The sequence below is a fragment of the Elephantulus edwardii genome, unplaced genomic scaffold (genome assembly GCF_000299155.1).
Source record: "Elephantulus edwardii isolate Elephantulus edwardi_28Jun2011 unplaced genomic scaffold, EleEdw1.0 scaffold00053, whole genome shotgun sequence".
NCBI classification, from domain to species: Eukaryota; Metazoa; Chordata; class Mammalia; order Macroscelidea; family Macroscelididae; genus Elephantulus; species Elephantulus edwardii.
Window position 1 is genome coordinate 17497753 of NW_006399803.1, and position 25095 is coordinate 17522847.

Here is a 25095-nt window from a genome sequence, read left to right on the forward strand (position 1 = left end):
GGGAGGCAAAGAGTACCATGATATTACCCAAAAGAATCCAGGTTTTAGCCCAACAGTTTGAAGGCATAACTCCTCAGTTCAGGCTTCGGTTTCAGTTCAGCATGCAGCTTTTCTTTCCGTCATCAAAGGCAAGAACCATATAATCCACCTGTGGTCAGCACAAATGCAAGAAGCCTCAGGTCATGCTAGTCTCTCCACTACCAGGATCTTGCTGCCACAAGCCTTGTTCACTTCAGGTCTTGGCTTTAAGTCTTTCTCATCCCAAATGTTGCTGCTCCAAGTCTTCCTGCTGAGTGTGAGAAGTGTTCTTCATATTGCTTCTTCAGCTCACCCCAGTCAGAATAGCAAAATTTAACAGAACAGCAAGCAAGATTGTGGAGAAACTGGAACCCTTATTCACTGTTGGTGGAAGTGTAAAATGGTGCAGCCACGGTGGAAGATGGTGTGGCGTTTTCTCAAAAAGTTGCAAATAGAGATACCATTTGACCCACAATTCCACTACTGGGAATATATCCCAAAGAGACCATAACTGCCACCCAAGCAGATATATGCACACCCATGTTTATCGCAGCATTGTTTGCAATAACAAGGAGTTAGAAACAACCTAAGTGCCCATCAACAAATGAATGGATAGAGAAGCTGTGGTATATTCACATAGTGGAATACTGTGCTGCATTGAAAAACAAGGAACTCATGCAATATTATTCAAAATGGGTGACCCTAGAGGACATTACGCTGAGTGAAGTATCTCAGTCACAAAAGGACAAATACTGCCTGGTGCCACTGTTGTAAAACAGGACTGACATCGGGGTTGGAGGGAGACTGAGAAAGATGGGTTCAAGAATGTATACTGCATTGAAGCAGATGAGGTTGAAAACTGTTTTAAAGGGATATGTGATTAGGTATTTTTGTCATGTTCATTTTTTTTAGCGTAACTTGTACATCAGTGGTAAAGATGGTCATGTTTCCATTGCTCTCTAGTGAAAACTTCTGTCATCAATCTTAAGCTCATATATGTATGCTTCTAGTTTTTTAATTGTTTTGATTATTTATATGTATATTTTCCACCGATATCATACTCTGAACTATTGCAGAATTGTAATAAACTTTGATGTAATTGAAGTTTTCCCATTAAGTTTCTTTTTATTTTGGCTACTTTATATTTCCAAATACTGTGAAAATTTACTTAAATTGATAGAGTGTGCCAGGGTAATCATCATTTTGCATAGATCTTACTCAGATTTCACCAGTTGTCTTACTAATGCCTTTTATTTGCTTTCAAAATTTAATCGAGGAGCCAACATTGCATTTAGTTGTCTTGTTTTCTTAATCTCATATCATCTTGGGCAATTCTTCAGTTTTTGTTTTTTGTGACCTTAAACTTTTAGAAAAATATTCACCTGTTATTTCTAAACTTTTCACATGTTTCCTCATGATTAAATTAAGATTAAGCCTTTTTGGCCAGGATACCACAGAAGTAATGTTGTATTCTTCCTAATTTACCATTTCATTAGAAACATTATGGCAGCTGTTCCCATTACTAGTAATTACTTGATGATGTGTCTGTCAAATTTCTCCACTATTAAGTTACTATTTACTCCTTTGTATTTAATAGTTCTATTGTGGGATATTATGTAGCCATGAATATATCATTCCTTATCATAGTTTCATTGGTTTGAGGTTCTTTCCAGCAGTGTTATTGTCTTGGTAGGTACTGTCAAGTTGAGTACGATCCATAGCTACCCCATAAAAAACAGATCTGAACCCTCTCCTGTCTGTGCCATCCTCACACTTCCTGATACACTAGAGCCCATTACTTTGTTGAGGATTTTTCTCTTTCACCGACCCCTCATCTTTTTTCAGCATCATGCCCCTCTCCAAGAAATAGCTTCTCCTAAAAACATGCCCAGAGAGTGTGAGGCAAAGGTTTATCATCTTCAGTTTCTCCAAGATATAGTTGTTTGTTCTTTTTGCAGTCCATGGGCTGTTCAGTACTGTATTCCAACACCACAGCTCAAAGGCATCAGTTCTTTTGTCATCCTTACTCATTGTCCATCTCTCAGATGAATAACAAATGATTGGAAAGAACATGGCCCGAATCAGATACATCTTAGTCTTCAAACTGACATCATACTCCTCAGTCATTTGGAGAGGTCCCTAACTGCAGCAGTATGTCTTCTGATTTCCTGGTACTGAAGTTGTTGGCAGTTTAAATATTTTCTTCATCTATCATGATGATAATTATAGGTCCAGTGGTAAGAATTTTTGTTTTCTTGACATTGAGATGCAATCCATACTGAAGGCTGTATTATTTGATCTTCTGCAACACGTGCTTCAGGTCCTCTTCACTTTCAGCAAGCAAGGTTGTGTCATTTCAGAACACAGAATATTGATGAATCTTCCTCTGATCTTGATTTTTCTTTATTGAGTCCAACTTCTTGAATAATTTGTTTAGCATACAGTTTGAATAGATGTGGAGAGGGAATACAACCTTGACAGATTCCCTTCTTAATTTTAAACCATGTAGTAGTCTCTTGCTCTTTTAATGCAATAGCGTCTTGGTCTAGGTACATGAGCACAATAACTGTTATCCCTGGTGCCACAGTCTCTTCTAAATCCTGCTTGAACTTCTGGAATTTCCTTATCTGTGTACTGTTCTAGCTGTTTTTGAATGATCTTCAGCCATATTTTGGTTGCATATGATATTAATGATACTGGTTGATAGTATCCACATTCAGTTGGATCACATTTCTTGGGATTGAGAACAAATATGGACTTCTTCCAATCCATTGGCTGGACAGCTGCTCTCCACATTTCCTGGAATAGACTGGTGAGTGCATCCAGAGCTGCGCCTCCTAATTGAAACAAATCAGTTGATACCCTGTCGATTCCTGGGGCCTTATTTTTTGCCAAAGCCTTCATTATAGTTTCAGCTTCAACAAAGTATGAACTTGGTAACATAAATGAGACTGGAAGAATGATCAAATTTTGTATATTCAGATTTATTCATTGTAAAAGCTTTTAAAAAAATCATGAACATGGACCACAGTCACCCCTGGCCTAGTTTTGACTGCTGATACTGAGCTTATCCAATGATACCTTCCACAGAAGTATTCAGTCTGACTCATATGGAGCCCATCAGGTGAAGTCCATGTGTAAAGTCACCGTTTATGTCTTTTAAAAAAAGTATTTACTACTATGTGGCATTGAAAAACAAGAAACTCATGAAATATTACACAAAATGGGTGACCCTGGAGGACATTATGCTGAGTGAAATATCTCAGTCACAAAAAGACAAATACGGCACAATGCCACTGTTACAAAAGAGGACTGACATGGGGGTTGGGGGGAGACTGGGAAAGAGGAGATAAATAATGTATACTGCATTGAAACAGATGAGGGAGAGAACTGTTTAAAAGGGATATATGATTAGATATTATTATTATTATGACAGGAGTATAGAATAAAGGCAGCATAATGGAGTGGACTTGGGGGGAGGGATTGAATAACAAAGAATTTTTTCTTTTTATCTTTCAAAGAGAATAGTGAATGGGGGAGGGGTGGGAAGGGAGAGAAAAGTGCAACAATGAATAAATGAGAATCCAAAGTCTCTGTAAACTTTTATTAAAATAAATTTAAAATAAAAAAGCTATTTACAGTGAAAAAATAAAAAAAAATCATGAACAGTGACTTTACACACGAACCTCACTGGATGGGCTTAACAGGAGTCAGATTGATTGCATTTGTGGAAGAAATCGTTGGATAAGCTCAATATCAGCAGTCAAACTTAGACCAGGGATGGACTGTGGTCAGACCATCAGTTACTCATGTGCAAGTTCAAATTGAGGCTGAGGAGGATTAATAATAAGTTCATGAGAACCAACATAGGATCTTGAATCTATTCCACCTGAATTTCTAAATCATCTTAAAAATAGATGTGAAGCATTGAACACCAGTGATTGAGGACCAGATTAGTTGTGGGATGACATCAAAGATAATATCCATGAAGAGAGCAAAAGGTCATTAATAAAGCCAGAGGAGAAAGAAAAACTGAAATGGATGTCAGAAAATATTCTGAAAATTGACTAGAGTGTTGAGAAGCCAAAATAAAGGGAAAATATGCAGAAGTAAAAGAACAGAAGATTTAAAAGGACAGCTGGAAAAGATAAAGTATTATAATGGAACAGACTGCCACATCTTTCTCCCAAAGAGTGACTGGTGGGTTTGAACAATATGATGGCTTTTGATTCCATAACTTTTTTTTAAGGCACTTTGATTGTTCAGTGCATTAAACATTATCTCTAATAAAAGTTGTTGATTCAAATTCACCAGCTACTCTGAGGGGGAAAGATGAAACAATATGCTCTCATAAAGATTTACAGTCTTAGAAAGTATGCGGAGTGGCTCTCCTCTGTTCTGTAAAGTTGCTTTGAGCCAGAATTGACTTGACAACAGTGGTGTTGGTTTGATATTAGCATTCTTTTTACAGTAATTAATTTGAATTGCATTTTCAGGAAAAAAATTCCCTTATTTCCCTTTCATTTGTTATTTATTACTTTATTACATTAAATTATCACTGTTGTTTTTAGGTGCCATTGAATCAAGTATGAGTCATAACAACCGTATGAGTAGCAGCTCTGTCGTATCTTTTTTTTTTTTTAAATGTACCTTTGAGTCGGATCCAACTGGCACAGGAGATTGACCCTCCTTCCCCAGTGGAGCATCCAGTGGCTTCGAACCGTTTTCCTTTGGGATTGCAGCACAGCCTCTTGCCACTAGCCACCAGAGCTCCCCATCTCTGTCCTATTTTGTGCCATCCATACCGTTTCTGACATACGTAAGCGTATTGCTACAGTCACTGTATCAATCAATCTCTTGGAGGGTCTTTCCTCTCTTTTGCTGATTTTTCACTGTTCCAAGTATGATAACACTTTCCATGGAATACCCTTTCCTAGCATCATGCCTAAAGCATGAGAGACGAAGCTTCATCATCTTTGCTGTCAAGGAGCACTCTGACTGCTGAAGTCAAATGGATCCTGCCTGAAAGGAGAGAACACCAGAAGAATGTGTATTTATACTTTCTTGAATATGCAGAAGCAGTTACCAGTGTGGATCGTAACAAGTTGTGGCTAACATTTAAAAGAATGGAAATTTTAAAACACTTACTTAGCTCATACAAAGCCTACACCTAGACCAAGAAATAGAGCAAGGGAATATTGCGTGATTTAAAATTAAGAAAGATGTGTTTCAGGGCTATAGCTTCTTTCCATATCTATTTAATTTGTATGTTGAGAAAATCATTTGAGAAGCTGGGCTTTATGAAGAAGAATGTGATTATTAGGATCTAAGGAAGAAGACTCATCAATAACTTGTTTTATGCAGATGATACAGTCATGTTTGTTGAAAGTGAGGAGGACTTGAAACACTGCAAAAAATCCCAGTGTTAGACACAACTTGTTATGCTCCACACCATCAAATGCCTCTGTATATTCATTAAAGCACAAATAGACATTCTTCTCGTATTCTCTCCTTTCAGACGGGATCCATTTGACATTAGTGATATTCATGACTCCATGGCCTCTTCTAAATCTATCTTGACTGCCTGACAGGTCTGTCATTGTACTGTTCTAGCCATTTTTTGAATGATCTTCAGCAATATTTTGCTTGCATGTAATATTTATGATGCTGTTCTATAATTTCACCATTCTATTGGTTCATCTTTCTTCAGAACAAGTATGAATCTCTTCTAGTCAGTTGGCCAGGCAGCTGTCCGCCATATTTCCTGGCATAGACCTGTGACCACCATCAGGGCTACATCTGTTAACGGATACATTCCATTTGATATGCTGTCAATTCCTGGTGCTTTATTTTCTGCAAGTGACTTCAATACAGCTTGAACGTCTTCCTTAATTTCCATTGGTTCTTTTTCATACATTACTTCCTGATATGTTTCAGTGTTGACCAGTTCTTTTTGGTACAGTGACTGTGTATTTGCTCTGTCTTCTTTTGAAGTTTTCTGGATCATTTAAAGTTTTAACTCTCTCAGTATTGCAACTTGAGATGAGTTTTTCAGTTCTTTCAGCTTGAAATGCTGAGCAAATGATTCTCTTTTTACTTTATAATTCCAAATCTTTGCACTTCCGCTATAATACTTTGCTTTCTTGAACTGCTCCTCAATGGTGTTGCATTCAGAATTAAAAGGACAATTTCAAGGTCTGTCTTCACTTACATTGATAGGATAGTATCCATATACATACAATAAAAGACTGATTAATGTGATTATTATTCAGATACATGCACCAACAGCTAAAGCCAAAGAGAAAGAAATTAAGGATTTCTACCAATTTTGCAGTTAATAATTGACAAAACATGCAATCAAGATTCATTAATAATAGTTGGTGACTGGAATGCAAAAGTTGGAAACAATGAAGAAGAAATGGTAGTGGGAAAATATGACTAGGTTATAGAAATTAGACTGGAGAGCCAATGCTTAAATTTTGTACATGCAGTAATTTATTCATAGCAAATACCTTTTTAAAATAACACAAATGGTGACCTTATATATAGACTTCATCTAATGGACTACACAAGAATCAGACTGACTCCACTAGTAGAAAGCAGCATTGGAGAAGCTCATTATCAGCAGTGAAAGCCGAGCCAGGTGCTGAGTATGGAACAGACCATTGGTTACTCATGTGCAAATTTAAAGTGAGGCTGAAGAGAAAGAAAAGAAGGACAAAAAATACGACTTTCAGTATGTCCCACCTGATCGTTGCTATCCCATAGGTACTTTATTCAATGATTATAATCCATTACTGTTTTTTGTTGGGTTTCATTACTCCAGTTGTCCTAGATTTTGATCATTGGAAGTCTTTCAAGTTAGCCTCTATTTCCATTGGCATACCCCTACCATTTATTAGAGACTTCTCTACTTTCTGTAAAGTTAGTAATATTTCAGGTTCATCTTATGTTTTGCAAACCATATCTGGATTCATTAATTTATTCAGACAAGAGTAATTTTGAGACTAAGTAAAGAAGGCAAGACTGAGGTACTCATTGCTTTCAATGTTGCTGGTTTTCATTGCTACTAGTACCTTTGTGGATAAAGCTAGTTTTATCTGTCTGTCTGTCTGTCTATCTATCTATCTACCTATCTACCTTTGTGTTGTAAAAAGTATCAAATTTATGCTAAGATCATTGACTTGAGCCCTTTACCCCAAGGGGAGTTGCCCAACATGCAGCTGTTTGCAGACAGACAGCTGTTTGCCAGAGTATGGGTATGTAGAAGAGGATGTCCTCATTTATACATATGAATCTGCTTATGGTATGGAGTGAATCCAGTGGTAAAAGAGTGGGAGGGCAGACAGCAGGCGGGAGAGGACTTGCCTTCTTGTCTTACCACAGAACATGAAGGAGTCTGAGAATTTGTAATTAGAACTTGATCTTTCATGTTATGATAAAAGCATATTTGTCAAGATAAGAGGTTAGGAGGATTAATTTCATATCTTGTTAGCTTGTTTACAGTTTAAAAATACCTAGACATAAGGTTAACCTTCATTTGTACTCTTGCCTTCAAGCCCTGTGTTGGCTAGGAGTAGATCTGTAAGAAGGAATTGAAAAAATAATGGCTAGGAAAGGGAGGAGGTAAATCTTGGAGAAAGTGGTTAACATTCAGTGATCATTGAAACAGTATTTCAAAGAGGGGATTGATAATAACAATTCAGTTACAATTTCAGTTGGGTGAATGGATTCCAGACTTTGAAAGTAGTACCTGAGAAATTAGGACATGGAGATAGAAAGGTGTGCCATTTTCAATTTTAACAGTGAAAGAATTTGAAAGACAATTAGATGCTTGCTGAAGGAAGGATGCCAATGATAAAAGAGAGAAGATTAAGACATAATTTATGAAGCATGACTACTTAAGATCCAGTATATTTGTTTAGTATTTTTATTTAATTTTATTTATTTATTTAGTAAATTAATATTTGAATGGAGAGTGGAGTAGTTGAAGAATCTGAGAAGTGGAAATAAGATTTGGATTGTTGAGATGTTATTGTTGTGTGCTGCCTAATTGGAAATGACTCACTGCTGCTTAGCTGAACCTCCAGCAGGTTTTCAGAGGCAGTTAATTGCACAGGAGGAGATTACTCATCCTCCTTCTATGGTTGAGGTGTGTAGGGATGCCAAGTTTTGGAGTATGGAAACAGAAAAGTGACAATAGTTAATAATATTCAGAAAAGTGACAATAGTTAATAATATTAACATTGTTTCCTATGGTAATTTTTGGGTTAGTCTTTTTTAAAACTTAGTTTATATTTTTTTGAAAAGAGTCTATAGTCATTTATTAAACACCTGTTGGTTGATTAAAATACAAATACAGAGCATAGTTATTATGTATTGGATTTATGTCTTTATGTTATTTATGTTATTATGTCTTTAGTGGTGAATTGAAATTTTAAAATATTTTTTGATTTCATCAGTAAGACCTCGGATAAGATGGATAGATACAGTATCTGGGGTTTTGGGGGTCTGTATGTTTCAGTCAGTGAAACTGGCTCAAGATAAAGCAAGCTTCAGAGCTGTTATACATAGGGTTGCTGTTTGTTACAGGTGAATCGACAGCACATAACAACCACCACCACCTAGGAAGAATTTTCTTTGCTTAGTTCCTTATGCAAGTGTGTATTGTCAGGCTTTGCAGATTCTTACTATTATAATATGTACTGATTTTTCTGGATTATATATATATATATATATATTTAATCTGAGAAGAATATTTTAATGAAGTATTAAATTAATAATGCCTTTTTTCTTTTCCACTGGTAGTTCCGACTGCTGGGTCAGAGTTCAGTTGTTGTCACATTGTGAAGATAATGGAGTATGCGTAGACTACTTAACATCCAGATTGTGAGTAAAATTTACTTCCATTTTATTACTTCTGCTCTCTGAAAACAAAAGTTGTGAATAATTATTACTTTATAAGATAATAATGAGCTGTAGTGTGTTGGAACCATGAAATTATCTTAATTCTTCTTTTGAAGATGCTAATACTTTTAATCTCCATTTCTGTTAATATCAGACTGAGTATCTTGGGCTAAATGATGAACTTTCTTTTTTTTCCTTTTTGTAGTTGAAGATATAGTAATTCTTTATTTTTTACATGTTTGTATGGTATCAGTAGTCAAACTCAAGGACATAGTGTTAAATGGAATAATTTAGTAGAAATACTCATTTACATATGTTTAACTTTTCTGCATTTACAATTTTTTTCAGATGAGAAATTACTACTATAAAGAAATCTCTAAATTCTTTGCTTAAGAAAAGAAAATATAGCCTTTCAAGAGTTGTTGTTAAGTGCCATCGAGTTGTAGAATACTCATAGTCATTCTGGATGTAAGTTTTGACATCCCTATTAGCTTGAATTATGCTTACTTACATCTAAATTTTTTTTATATTGCTTTTTGAACTAGTAGCACAACAATTATTACAAAAAGAATAATAAATACCAGAAGGTATTACAAATGGTTTCATTACCTTGTTTTCCAAGTACTGCATTCAAAATTATATGCTCAGTTAGTTTTATAGCCTATAGATTATTCAAAATGTGAAGATAAAATGAGATGCTGCTATAAGCAAAACATAATTTTAGTTATACTGTTTATATACAATCAGATAAGCTGTAAAAGAACATAAAATATATGTCAATCATTGTTTTAATTTCCTAAATAGACAATTAATTTAGAAGTTATCCTCTTATGTGTTCAATATGTAAATGATAAAAAAAAGATAAAAAAATTAAAAAAAATATGTAAACGATTTTTGGAATTTTTACCAGACTATTTTAGGAGTGAAATTATATCTTCCTTAAAATATTTTGTGCTCTAGAATGTAAATGTCATACTTTTCTTGACTTGTAGGGGTAATGTTAGGTAAACATTTATTTCATTGTGCTCATGAATCTGAATATAAACTTCAAGGCATGTTCATTACTCCCCTCTTTTGATCCAGAACCATATAAACATACCTTTTCCACCTTAGCAAAAACATGCTGAAATTTTGAGTTGTACTGTGTGTAGCTTTTCATTATGTTTTTGTAACTATTTAATTTCTTCCTCTTTCTAGGCTCTCTGGTTAATGGTCTTTAGAGGACGGGTTTGTTGGATATATGCTTCCCTCCATACCATTGACTTTTAAAACATAATAATGCAAGCGTGTAACATTGACAAGCATCCGTGAACTTTTAATCACATTGATTATTATCTCTGGAAGCTTCCTCAGGGAATAAAGAATGACATCAGCAGTGGTTGACAGTGGAGGTTCTGTTTTGGAGCTTTCCAGCAATGGAGTAGAAAATCACCAGGTTAGATATTGCTTTTATTATATCTCTGTTTTGTTTATAGAATCAGCGTCTGAACTAATTTTGAAATTGATGAGAAACAAATATGTAAGAATATAAGTGTATAGTGCATGAAATTGAACATGGGCATGTCATATCTTATTATAATTTAGATAATAGAAGATTGAGAGAAGATACTGCAGGGCTCACTTGAGTTAACAGAATATGCATAAATTAGAATGAAACGAATAAAGAAAGAGAAAGTAAGAAATTTATAATATTTGTTGAGACATTTATATGAAACATAATATTTGTTTGGGGTTAAAGAATCTCAAAAACTCAGCTATTGAGTTGGTTCTGACTCATTATTAATCCTCTATCTGATTTTATATATTTATATCTGAGGTTATAAATAAATCCTAATGAGAGGAGATTGTCTATCTTTCTCCTTTGAAGTAGCGGGTGGATCATAATATTGGAATAATACTAGAATTGTGTGTGTGAGTATATAGTATATTTTTAAACTATTTTTGTTTGTGTTATCTTTTAGGTTTCTTGGCTATTATGTCTATTTTAATCCAATATACTTATTTATTTGAGTAATGAATTTATACATGTAGATAGAATCATTACTATGTCTTATTTTCCTGTTATTGATAACGCTGAGGAGTAAGTGATGAGTGTATATAGCAACATTACCAGAAATATTTGTACATGTACTACTACTATTCAAGGAACTCTGGTAGCATGCTATATTATATATTGTGTTGCTAACTGAATAGTCAGTAGTTTGAATCCACTAGTTGCTCTGCAAGAGAAAGATGGGGGGCAGTCTTTTCCTATACCTGAAGGATGGTTTCTTTGAGTTGGAATCAACTTAAAATCAGTGGATTTTGGTTTTGGTTTAGTGCCATTCAGTAAAAACTGAATATTGAGAAGGATCTAAGTTATAATAGTACTGTTAAAATGACAAATGTTGACCAGAGATGAGATAGGAAAAGGGAAAGTTTAAAATATTTGAAGGACAAGACCTCCAACTTCTTTTCTCTGAAAAAATGACATCATTACTGATACTTAGTGCTAGTAAGTAGTCTAGTGGCAAGACTGAGACCTCATAGTGTTTATTCTAGACTCTGGATTCATTTTCTAGTTTGCTTGCTATCTAGATCAGTTTATGGGCTTTTAAACGTATTAACTGAATTAAAAATTATAAAATGATTTTATCTAGTGGTTAGAAATTGTGTTGACAATGTAAAGGCTTTCAGTTTGAATCTACCAGCTGCTCTGCTGGAGAAAGGTGGACAGTCTCCTCTGTGTGATTTACTGCCTCTGAAGACCTGCTAGAAGGTCAGCTTTGGGTTGATTTCGACTCTGGTATCTGACGACAACAACAGCACTACTGAAAACTCATTTATAAAATTGAACACTTATCTGTTGTAAATTGACAATAAAAAACAACTGCTTAAGTGTGATAAAATCATCTGTAAAAAGCCCGTCCTTCATGGTGAAAGACTGGTTTCTTCTTAAGGTTAATGACAAGAAAAAGATCTTTGCTCTATTGCAGTGGTTTATCTTAGCTATTGCAATAAGGCAAAACATAGAAAAGATTGGAAAGGAAGAAGTAAAAGCTGTCTTTATTTTTAGATGTTATTGTTGTGCCCACAGAGGATATTAAAGAATGTACACAGCAGCTGCTAGAACTAGTGAATTTAGAGAAGTCAGAGGATACAAGATGAATTTTTTCATTTTTTTTATAATTTTTATTTATTTATTCTTTTTATGTGTGTACCGTCAAATTGGATCTGACTGGTACAGGAGGCGATTGTTCCTCCTTCTTCAGCAGGGCATCTGGTGGATTTGAACCGTGTACCTCTGGGATTGCAGTGCAGTTTCCTACCACTAGGCCACCAGAGCTCGCCACAAGATGAAATTTTTAAAATTGTGTTTTTGTAAAATATATTAGCTACAGATAACTGAAAAATGAAATTTAAAAATATAAAATATTTTTTTTTAATGTGTGTACTGTCAAATTGGATCTGACTGGTACAGGAGGCGATTGTTCCTTCTTCTTCAGCAGAGCATCTGGTGGATTTGAACCGCGCACCCCTGGGATTGCAGTGCAGCTTCCTGCCACCAGGCCACCAGAGCTCGCCAAAATATTTATTTTTTAATTTAAGTTAATGATATCTTTTTTGAATTAGTTGAATATAATGTGAGAAAGTTTGTGGTTAATTAGTTTGTGGATCTTCAGTTTAACATTATTTATTAAAAACTTATTTTTCCAATGAAATATTTCTGTACCATTATTGAAAACTGATTAGCTTACTGTATCTGTTGAAAGAAAAATTTCTGAAAGAAAACATAGGAGAAGATTTTCCCAGGCTTAAAATAAGCAATGATTTCTTAGAGCAAATTAAAAAAAATGACTTTAAAAGAAATAAATGATAAATTGAGGGTCATTTAAAAGGAAAATATCTGTGTTTATAGCCAGTTTATGTATTGACTTGAACAAACATTCCTTAGAGCAGGCTGGTCTTGTATTGGATCTTCCAGACTCAAGTCAAGCCTTCAGGTGACTTTTGTTGTCATCAACTTGATTATGACTCATAGTGACTTTGTGATCAATAGATCTGAACTTTGCCCTGTCTTACATCATCTCTCTTTGAGGGTCTCATTCTTTCTCTTTGAGAGTTTCCCTCTCTTTTGCCGGCCTTCTCTACCTTTCCCCGCATGCTGTGTCTCTCTAAGGACTGCTTTTCTCCTGAAAATATGCCCAAAGTAAATCATTATCCTTACCTTTAATGAGCATGCCAGTTGGTTGCACTTTAAGACAGATTTATCTCACAGGACTGTTTTGACAGTGGTTTGTATAAGTGATTAAGTTGACATAAATTTAATGAGCACTACAAGTGGACTCTGTTGGCTCACTGGGGTAAATATTGCCTGTGAATGGAAAGGTTGGCAGTTTGACGATACCAAATTGCTCCTTGTGAGAAAGAGGTGGCGGCAGGCCTGCTTCTGTAAAGAGCTATAGAGGGGTTAGCTGTTCTGCTCTGTCTTGTTGGGTCGCTGTGAGCGGAAATCCCGTTTAACAGTTGGCTGGTTTTGGTGTCTGATGTTGCTGTGTCTTTCTTGATACTCTTCCGCAGGTCTGGTCGTTTCCGAGACTTTGTTCACAGTATGTGAGATGAAGTCTTCTCATCCTTCCAGTCATCCATGGTGTAGTCCCAACAGAATGATCCGGGAGCATTCATTCTTCCTCTTGGTTCTTATTTATTCTCTGGCTTTCATTTGCATATTAGGTGATTGAAAGTATTCAGATCAGGTGCACCTTAGTCCTCAAGTGGCATCTATAGTTCTAGAAAGTTGTTTATCACTTTAAATAAATAAAGTCCAGAATGGGAACAAGAAGCACAGAGAGATGGTGGGAAGCATGATGTTGCAGTGTGGGGCTTGAAATCAATGTCATAAAACAACATATTTATGAATGGCCGAACGGAATACCAACCTACTATGTAAACTTGAACTCAGATAATTAAAATGAATCACCACCATCATCAAAAATTAAAGAAGTCCTTTGCAGATTTTAAAAAAAGAAGAGATTTATTTGTTCTTTTGACAGTCCATGGTATATTCTGTACTCTTTGCAACACCATGGTTCAAAGTGTGGATTCTATTTTGGTTTTATTATTGTCCAACTTAAAAATGTATAGGATGCAATTGAAAATATCATGACTTTGATCAGGCATCCTTAATCTTTAAATGGATATCCTTTCCATATGACATTTTGGAGAGGTCTTTGACAGCAGATTTTTCCCAATGCAACATGTATTTAATTTCTTGACTGCTGCTACCATGGGTGTTGATTGTGGATCCAAATAAAAAGTGTAATTGTTGATAGTTTCCCTCTTTTCTCCATGTGTCATGATGTTGCCTGTTGGTCCTAAAACTGTATTGAAGGCACTGGTAGAAATTAAGCCCCAAGGAATTGATATTTATCAGAAACACAGTTGAGGTATTTACAGGAAATAGATGCAACCCTGATATGCTCACCAGCGTCTGCCAACAAATATTGAAGAGATCCATATTTGTTCCTGTTCCTGGAAAAGATTATTCAGTAGATTGTGGAGTTTCTTTAACAATATCATTAACATCACATGTACATAATCTTGCTGTAGGGTATTTAAAAATGATTAGAACAATACCTCAGCAGGAAGCTTTGAGAAATTCAGATGATTGTAGACTTGATATTTGGACTGCTACCTTAAGAGATCCACAATCACTCAGCTATTAATGTGATCAGAAATTATTATGATAAATATTTATTGAATTAAAAAAATGCCCTTAGCATGCTGTATTGTAATACCACAATAAATCAAAGTGTTTTCATTCAATAATTTTGTTGACTTCATAAAGATTAAAGTTACCACAAAACATATTTTAAGAATAGATGGGACATCTCATGAAATAAGTAGCCAAGTAGAAAAGATTATATAAAAGTATCAAATTGTTCTTAAATAGCATATAGTGGATAATTTATTTCTTCTGTATTTTTATTTTCTACATAGTGATTTTAAAACAAAAGTATCTTGTTGGTATAATGTAGTTTTTGTTTTATGTTCATTGTTTCTTTTTTTTAATAAAATTTTTATTTTATACTGGTTTACTTACAAAGTTCATATACATTGTTTTTTATACCACATCTTTTCCTTTTCTTTTACCCACCCCTCCCTCTACCCATCAAATTGTGTGACCTTATATTTAAACTCTTGCCTATACTCACCCATCTGCTCCTGTTTCCCCCCTCCCCATTGATTTTCCTCTCTCCTCCCACTATCCATAGGCACTTTATTACAGATCTGGGAGGACAGCAAGTTCTCAAAAAAAACCTCCCAGTTTGGAAGTGGTCATTAGGTTTTTAAACTAGGGTTAGATACTAATTTACTTAACAGTATACTTTTGTTAGTAAAGTTACAGAATTTCTACATTTAAAAGGAACAGTTCATGTATTTCTCTTTTTGTTAAAAAGGCAGATTAAGATAAAATTTACATATGACTGGGAAAAAAAAGTTTCAAAGAGGTAAATGCTAATCTAGGAAAGATACATTTCCTCTCCTGATAAACAGACAGTTTAAAGTATTTTATGTGACTAAAGAAAGAAAACAAGGAATTCTAAAAGAAAGTAACTGGTTTTGCTGATTGGAGTAAACGGACATTAGTTTTATAACTATGTAACAATAGTTTTATAACTGATACTTCTAGAAGACACATTCTGAGGTGATTCTTGGAGTAGGGCTTCTTTACAGAGAGATTGTTGTTTTTATTTGTGGGTTCTCTATTTGGGAATAGGGGCACAGACTCTGGCTGCCTCGTGCTGAACCGAGGCATTGAGATGAAGGGGAACCTATTTTAAGCCTTTACTTGCTGGTCTTTAGTTGAAGCTGAATGCCTTCTTGTTCAGTTACAAGATATTTTTATGGTGTTTTCTGCCCTCTGGACTACAAGATGTTTGCAAAGTTGAGTCCAGTGGGAGTGACTGAACTTTGAGGATCCATCTACCTTTGCTTCCTTAGCTGGCAGGCATGGCTCTGGAACAGGGCTCAGAGTTCAGATTCTCTTCAGGCTATTTCTTATGTTTTCCTAGGACTTGAATTAGATCTTGTCAGATATGTGCTGGAGAGACTCCCACCTGCATGTTCTGGGCTAGAGGTATCTGGCATTCTTGGTTGTTGAATACCTTGGATGTGGTGCGTTTGTGCCAGTGTCTCAGTCAATCTTTTGTAGTCTCCTCCTCATGGTGTTATAGAACACAAGTAGTCAATCGCCAGTAAGACAAACAGATTGCAGTATCCATAAATGCACTTTATTACACAGATCTGGGAGACAGCCAGTCACCTCCAAGACTGTCTCCTGGTCTGGGAGTAGTCATGACCACTGCATAGTATTTCATTGTGGCACAGTGTGAATATATCACAATTTCTCATTCCATTTGGTTGTGGTTGGATATTTGGGTTGTTTCCATGTTCTTGTGATGGTGAATAACACTGCTATGAACATTGATGTCCAAGTTTCTGTTTGTGCCTCAGTTCTTTTCTTGGTGTATATTCCAAGCAGTCGAATTGCTGGGTGATAGGGAATTTCTATGTTCAGCTTTCTGAGAAAATGCCAAAATGCATTCCAGAGGTTGTACCATTTTACAGCCCCACCAACAGTAGTTAAGAGTTCCTATCTCTCCACATCTTCTCCAACATTTATTACTTGCTGTCCTGAGACTTTACTACTGCTACTGGAGTGAGAAGGTATCTCATTTTGGTTTTGATTTACAGCTGTCTTATTGTCAGTAATTTTAAGCATTTCTTCATGTGTCTGTTGGCCATCTGAATATCTTCCTCTGTGAAAATTCTTTCCGTGTAGTTGTGTTATCAGCCTTTTTCTTGTAGTTGTGTTATCATTCTTTTTCTTGTGGAGGTTCTGTACAAGTCTATAGACTTATGATATGAGACCCTTGTCTGAAACAGTATTGCCAGATGTTTTTCCCCAGTCAGTATATATTTTTTTCCACTCTGTTGGAAAATGTTTTGATGCACACAGGGATTTAATTTTTAGAATTATTTATTTTAGGTTAATTCCATTAATCAATTTTATCCTCTCCATATTGTGCATATCTGGCTGTATTTGGCAGTCACATAAACTAGGCAATCCAAGCTTGATCCTAGTTTGTCTCTGATGGACTTTATGATGGCTTTAATCCCAGGTCTCTGAGCCACTTTGTGTTAATTTTTGTATATAGTGTGAGATGTAGATCCTGTTTCAGCTTTCTACAGTTAACAGTTCAGTTTTTCCAGCATCATTTGTTGAAGCGGTTGTTATTTCTCCATTTGATTAGTTTTATTTCCTTGTTGAATATCAGTTGACTGTAGGTAGCTGGATACATTTCTGGGTTCTTAATTCTGCTCCGTTAATCTGTGTGCCTGTCACTGTGTCATGCTGTTTTGGTTACTACCGCTGTGTAGTAGTGGATTTTGAAGTCAGGGAGTGCTTTGCCACCTATTTAATTTTTGTTTTTCAGAAATATTTTGCTTATTCAGAGTTTCTTTGCTCTCCAAATAAACTTGACAATTTCCCTTTTGATCTCCTTGAAAAATGAATTTGGTATCTAGATTGGGATTATATTGAACATTCAGATAGCTTTTGGTAGGGTGGTCATTTTCACGAGAATGAGTCTTTTTATTCATTAGCAGGGCACACTTTTTCCATTTCTTTAGGTCTTTTATTGTGTCTTTCAGAAATGTTCTGCAATTTTTTTTTTACATGTCTTCTGGGTCTCTATTTAACTCCCAAATATATCAATATGTGGTTGGCTTTTATAAATGGTATTGCTTTCTTGGTTTCCTTCTCTGAGTTCTCCTTTTTACTGTAGAGGAATCCCATGGATTTTTGGATATTGATTTTATATCCTGCCACTCTACTAAATTGGTCTACTAGCTCTAATAGTTACTTTGTTGAGTACTTGTGGTTTTTCTCTGTATTCTATCATATCATCTGTATATAGTGAAAATTTAACCATCTCTTTGCTGATATGGATGCCTTTTATTGCCCTGTCTTGTTGTATTGCCCTAGCAAATACTTTGAATACAATATTGAATAGAAGTGGTGACAGTGTGTGTCCTTGTCTGGTCCTTGTTTGCAAGGAAAACACTTTTAGTCTCTTTCCATTGAGAATGATATTGGCTCTTGGTTTTGCATTTATATATATATATATTTTTTATGTTAAGGAAATGATTTTCTGTCCCAGTTTTGCCGACTGTCTTTATCAGGAAGGGGCGTTGAATTTTGTCTAATACCTTTTTTTAAAAAAAAATTATTATTAATTTCAATGAACATCTACAGAGATTTTAGAATTCCATTCATTCATGGCTCTTGTTATTTGCTTTGTTAATATGGTTAGTTACATTGATTGATTGTTATGTGGAACCATCCTTGCATACCTGTTATGAATTCCACTTGGTCATGGTGAATTATTATTTTTTTTAAATGTGCTTTTGGATTCTGTTGGCTAGAATTTTGTTAAGGATTTTTGCGTCTATATTCATGTGAAATAATGGTCTATAGTTTTCTTTCTTGGTAATATCTTTGCCTGGTTTTTGTATTAGGGTTATGACTTGCTTCATAGAATGACTCTGGAAGTGTTCCTTCTTTTTCTATTTTAAAAAATACTTTAAGAAGAATTGGTGATAGATCTTCTCTTAATGTTTGGTAGAATTCAGCTGTGAAGCCATCTGGTCCAGGACTTTTCATATGGGGAAGTATTTTTATACTTGTTCAATTTCTTCATTTGTGATTGATCTGTTCAAGTGTTCTGCATCTGTCATTTTCAGTCTGGGTAGGGTATGGGTTTCAATTAATTTATCTGTTTCCTCTAGGTTTTCAAATTTACCACTGTATAGGTGTTCATAGTATTCTGGTATTATCTGATTACATCTGGTTCATTTGTGATGCCATTTCTGTAATTTCTTAATTGAGTTATCTGTGTCTTCTCTTTTTTATCTTTTGTCAAGTTTGCTAGTGGTTTTTGTCAAGTTTATTGACCCTTTTGCAAAACCAGCTTCTGGTCCTATTGATAGTTTTAATTGTTTTTCTGTTTTCTATCTCACTGATTTCATCTTTTATATTATAATTTCTTCTAGAGGCTGTAGGATTAGTTTGTTCTTTTTCTATTTGATGAAGGCATTGAATTAGATCATTGATTTTTCTTCTTTTTCCCTTTTCTATATGTGTGCCTATTGCTGTGAACTGCCCCCTAATGACTGCCTGAGCTGCATCTGAGAGGTTTTGGTATGTTGTATTTTCATTTCATTTGTTTCAAGAAATTTTTTTTATTTCATTATTTCTGTTATAACCCAGTGGTGTTCTAGTGGAGAGTTCCTTAGTTTCCACATAGGTAGTTTTGTAGCTTTACCCTCTCTGTGGTTAATTTATAGTTTTTTTGCATTGTGGTCTGAGAAGATCCTTTGTATTATTTCATTGTTTTTTAATTTGTTGAGGCTTTCTTTGTGTCCTAATATGTAACAGATTCTGGAAAATATACCATGTGCATTTGAGAAGAAAGTGAATTGAGTTTTAGTTGGATGCAGAACATCAAATATATCCACAAGATCAAGTTAGTTGATTGTAAAGATCTCCTGTGTCTTTCTTGAGTTTCTTTGTAGTTGACGTGTCCTTTGGTAATAGTGATGTGTTCAAGTTTCCTACCACTTTCCTTTGGCGTCTCTGTGTATAGGACTTCACTTAAAACATCTTGTAGTTTTGGTCTTGTTTTCACAAATTCCTTAAGGTCCTTCTTTTCTGCAAAGAATCTAATATCCTTTTCAAATTTGATAAAGAGCTTTGCTGAATATAGGATCCTTTGGTATTAATATTCTGAATTGCATTTTCATGCTTTTCTGTTATTTTTAGTACTGTTTTGGCTGTACCTTCTCTGTCTTGTGATGATTTTTTTAGTTTTTGAACTTCTTTATTTATACTATCAATTCTTTCTTCCATCTTTTGCATTTTTTTCCATAGCTATTGAAGTTGTTCCTCATCAGTGTATTTCTTCTGGATCACTTGTCTCTGGGGTATTTGCTCTTTTTTTTGACGGTGGAATAAGTTTATTTTTATGTATAGAAGAATTGGTGTGTGCATCAGCCCAGTTTGGTGGCGAGTTCTTTGGCCTTGGCCTTTTCCAGCTTGGTGATATGGGCCCCTGACTTGGGCCCCACGACTTTGCCTCCCCAGTGGCGGTGGATCTCATCATATCTGCGTTTTAATTGGTTCTGATGGCTTCTACCAGCTTCGCCAGAGCACCTTTATCTTCCGGGTTTTTACCTGTTTGAAGGCAACAGTGGTGCAGGTCTTCCGGTGAACGAGGCAGTCCAGCCTGGCCTTGCCCTTGATGATGCAGGAGGGAACACCCATCTTCTGACACAAAGCTGGCAGGAAGACCACCAGGTCTATGGGGTCCACTTTGTGTGCAATTGCTACCAGTTGGGCCTTCTTGTTCTCCACCAGGGTGGTGATCATTTTCACCCGTGCCCAGAGGATGGGGGCGGAGTCTTTTGGTGGGAGTGTCTTCTTTACCAGCAGCCTTCTTCTCAGCCCGGGCCAGCAGCCTCTGCTTCTTCTCCTTGGTCTTTGTTCGGGACTTGTGGGCCAGCTTCAGCAGCTGAGTAGCTGTCTGGCGGTCCAAGGCCTGGGTGAACTGGTTAATGGCGGGTGGCACCTTGAGTCATTTGTAGAGGATTGCCCTCTGCCGCTGCGGCCGGATGTAGCTGGGGCCATTTGACAAAGTGTGTAAGGTCCCTTTTGGATTGGATATCCTGCCCGATGCCAAAGTTTTTGGGCCTTTTCTCGGCCAGGGGATTCACCACCTTCTTGGCCTCCTGCTTCTTGACCACTGCGGGCACCAGGGCCACCTTCTTCCCCTGGCCTTCTTTCCCTTTGGCATCTTGGGCGGATGGACAAGAGATATGGTATTTGCTCTTTTAATGGCTTCATTGTTTTTCCCATCATTTACATCTTCTTCTGTAGGTGTTCAAACAACTCCATATCAACATTATATTTCTTCTAGTTTTCTCTATCTGGGGTTTTCATTGGATTTGCTCTTTTAGGAGAAGAGTGTTTTTGGTTTTTTCCATGATGTCTGAGGCAGACTGCTGCTTTCTTGACATTTTAGGTCTTTTTTTTTTTTTAGTAGATTCTAGGTTATTGTAATTATATAATGTCCTATGATATGACAATGTTTTAAGGACCTGCAGAACCAAGAGCCCAAAGCAGGATGGATGACTGTTGCCCTCAAGAAGCCATGGATCTCCCTGTCCTCTTCTGCTTAAGCTTAAGAAATACCATGTGATAGAGCTAGACAGCAGTATTCAAGGCCATAGTACCTGGATGGAGGAACAGAGGTCTCTGTTGTTATAATATATTCTGAAAATACTCTTTTCAGAGGAGATTGGGTGTGATACATATCTATATCTGTATTTATCTTTCTAGACATAGCTCTTTCTATATATTGATATATTTTTTAAGAAATTACATTTTATTTTAATTATTAAAATTTCCTCACTATGAAAGCGTGGTTTAATAGAATTATGTTAAAAATATAACTGTTTCTTTTATTTAACTTCTATTTTAATATAAAATGGCATGTCTCTGAAACAGATCATACTGCCTGACATTATTATTATTGTTTTTAGAATTTGAATGACATTTTCCTTGACAAAACCGAGCAGTGCCCTTTGAAAGTGATCATAGTTAACCAAAGATTATTTAAATGAACAAAAGAGATTTTTACAAATTTCAAACAAAGCTTACAGATAGGTAAAATGAATCCTTAGCAACAATGAAGGATGTTAATATGTTGTTGTTGTTGCTAAGTGCCGTTGGGTCATAGACGACTCATAGCGATCTTGTGAATGAAAGACCTGAACACTTGTCTAAATTTCATCATTTCTCTATGTTCATAGAGTTTCCAGAGGCAAGCTATTTCCAAATTGGATGCCACTCCTGTTTCCAAACTTATTTTAAATCAGGGAGCTCCACCAAACACTGTCCACCATGGGCTACCATTATCGCATTTGACACATCAGTGTCACAGTGTTCAGCATCACAGCAACCACGAATTACCTCTGTACAGAAAATGGACAGACCAGTGCTATACCACTTAGAAGGAATGTTTGACCAAAAACAATGAAAACCAGGCCTGAGGTCTGTAGATTAAAATCACCCACCTTTGGCTTGGTAGCATCACTTTCTGTCCACTAGGCCAACAGAGCTCTCTCTGTATTGTTGTTGTTAAGTGCTGTCAAGTTGTAGATGACTCATAGCAACCCTATGAATGAAAGAGAAAAGTTATACATTTGTATAACTTTCATTTTTTCTCCACGTTCATAGAGTTTCCGGAGGCAAGCTATTTCGGAATTGGATGCCGTTCTTGCTTCCAGGCTTATTTTAATCCATTTGCAAGGGTACTATTTATCTCATAGACTTTTTCCCTAATATAACAAAATAATTATCTCTGGTGGTGAGTTTAATTTTGAAATTTATTCTGTATTACAGTATTAATAGCACAAATGACCACAAACCAAGTCATAAAATAATTGGAAATTGCTAAAATTTTGAGAAAGCTAATAGCTCTCTTTAGAGCACCAAACAGAATTTTTCCACATTTTTAGAAATGTTTCTCTTTGCGTTTTTCATGTACCCTAAAATAAATAATGACAAAAATAAAAAAAAAATTACTCTCTTCAGCCAATTTATTTCTTCTGTCATGGTGCTAAAAACTCTTACACTTCACTCAGTCTCTTTTTCATTATTATTGTTGTATATGAGTATTGAATATACCATGGACTGCTAGGAGAACAAACACGTTCGTCCTGGGGGACTCAACAGCACATAACAACCACAGCCATCGAGTTGGAACCAATTCATGGCATGGCTGACCCTCCATTGGGTTTTCAAAGCCAGTAAGTCACACAAGAGGAGATTGTCCATCCTTCTCCTGCAGAACAGCTGTTGATTTGAACCTCATTCCTTTGGGATTGCAGTGCAGTTTCTTAACACTCCACCACCAGAGCTCCGTTTGGTATATAATTTTTCATTATTGTAGTTCATTATTATTTAATTTATATTACTATTCAGACTGTTAAGTTGAACAATTTCTTACCCCAAGGTTTTCCTTCTAAAAATATTCTTTGAACATAATGGGTAGCTTAGTTTCTTATGTTGTTGCTATTGTTGTTAAGTGCCGTTCATAGCAACCCTATGAATGAAAGACCTGAACACTTGTATGACTTTAATAGTTTCTTCAAGTTCATAGGTTTTCCGGAGGCAAGCTGTCTCGGAACTGGATGCCACTCCTGTTTCCAAACTTATTTTAAATCAGGGAGCTCCACCAAACACTGTCCACCATGGGTATCCATTAGCACATTTGACACAGCAGTATCACAGTGTTCAGCATCACTGCAACCACGAGTTACCTCTGTACAGCAAATGGACAGAACAGTGGTATGCCACTTAGAAGGAATGTTTGACCAAAAACAATGAAAACCAGGCCTGAGGTCTGTAGATTAAAATCACCCACCTTTGGCTTGGTAGCATCACTTTCTGTCCGCTAGGACAACTGAGCTCTCTCTTTGTTGTTGTTGTTAAGTGTTGTCAAGTTGTAGACAACTTATAGTGACCCTATGAATGAAAGACCTATTAATTATAATGGGTTATTATATATATATACGTGTGTGTGTGTGTGTGTGTATATATATGTATTAAATAACAGGTTATGTATTTATTTATAAATGTAAAACTTTGGTAAGAAGATGCACTGTAATCCCAAAGGCACACAATTCGAATCCACCAGCTGCTCTGTGGGACAAGGAAGGGTAATCTCCTCCTGTGCCATTTACTGTCTCTGAAAATCAGTTGGAGGGTTAGCTATGGGTCAGTTCTGACTGGATAGTACACAACAACCACAGCTTAGAAAACAGGGTTGCTATTTCCCCCCACTGCTCTATTCCAGCGAATAAGGCCTGGCATTCAAGAGGCTACCAAACACTTAGGGAAATTAAATAAAAGAAAACTCAATGAATGTTTGTTTTTTATCAAAGATTGAAAAATACTTATAACACATGTTCTGACAGGTAACAAATTTATCAAATCTATATAAAGACCTTATACAACTTAGGGAGTTGGAGAGAATTCATTAAAATGGCCAAAAGATTTAATAGATTTTTACATGGATGGCCACTAAACGTTTACACAAATAACCAACATTACAGCCATCGGAGAAGTGCAAATTAAAATCATAAGGAGATGTACATTACTGTGTGTTGGAAGGGAGTCTCAGGAGCAACCAAAATGTTTTTTACGTTGATGATGGGAACGTAAAATCATGTAAACACTTCGCAAAATAATTTGACCATTCTTTTAAGATTAAATGTGAAGGAAGTCTGGTGCCATAGTCTGTAGAGAGCTGTATTGCTAATCAAAAGGCTACACTTCTGCTAGTGTGAATTTACTATCTGGTCCCCAGGAGAAAGAGAGACATTCTCTTTGTTATTTCTAGACTTCAAAAACCTGCTGAGGGTCAGGTAGGAGTCAGTTATGACTCAATAACAATGACTTTTCAGTTTTTAAGATTAAATATATGCTTACCATAGTAGGTAAGTATGGAATGGAAGGACAGGAAGGAATGAATATTCATAAGAATATTATAGCTGTAGGAAGAGAGGTGAGTAAATATGCAATTGATAGAGTTATACATACAATAGAAATCTTATCAGCATTAAAAGCAATGCTTGGCTGCTGATAACAAGTTAGGAGGTTTGAACCACTATCTGCTCTACAGGAGGAAGATGTGGTAATCTGTTTCTGTAGAATTAAAGCGTAGGAAACTATATGGGGCAACTCTGCTATGTCTTAGAGATCTGTAAGTTAGGATTAACTTGAGGGCACCGAGTTTGTTACTTTAGGTGAAGTTTTGATATATGCAGTAGATAACATGGAAACATCTCAGAAACATCATGTTCATTTTTAAAAACCAGGTACAAAAAGGCCCAGAGTGTATAATTTCATTTATATGAAGTTCTAGAAAAGACAAGTATAAGAGAGCTTTGGTGGACTATGGCAAAAAGCTGCACTGCAATCCCAGTGGTGGTGGTGGTTGTTGTTATGTGCCGTCGAGTCGCTTGTAACTCATAGTGACCCTATGTACAAAAGCCCTAAAC

At 35.9% G+C, this 25095-nt stretch overlaps 1 protein-coding gene and 1 pseudogene across 1 annotated transcript in view; one reads left to right on the forward strand and one right to left on the reverse strand.

Moving 5' to 3' along the window:
* The first annotated feature begins 10288 nt into the window (after positions 1-10288).
* ELF2 (E74-like factor 2 (ets domain transcription factor)) overlaps positions 10289-25095 on the forward strand; it is a 103456-nt gene continuing 88649 nt past the window's right edge. Inside the window, exon 1 of the mRNA XM_006887032.1 lies at positions 10289-10360. Within this exon, the coding sequence (XP_006887094.1) occupies positions 10289-10360 (72 nt within the window). The remainder of the gene's footprint in view (positions 10361-25095) is intronic.
* Positions 20142-20884, reverse strand: LOC102874704 (annotated as a pseudogene).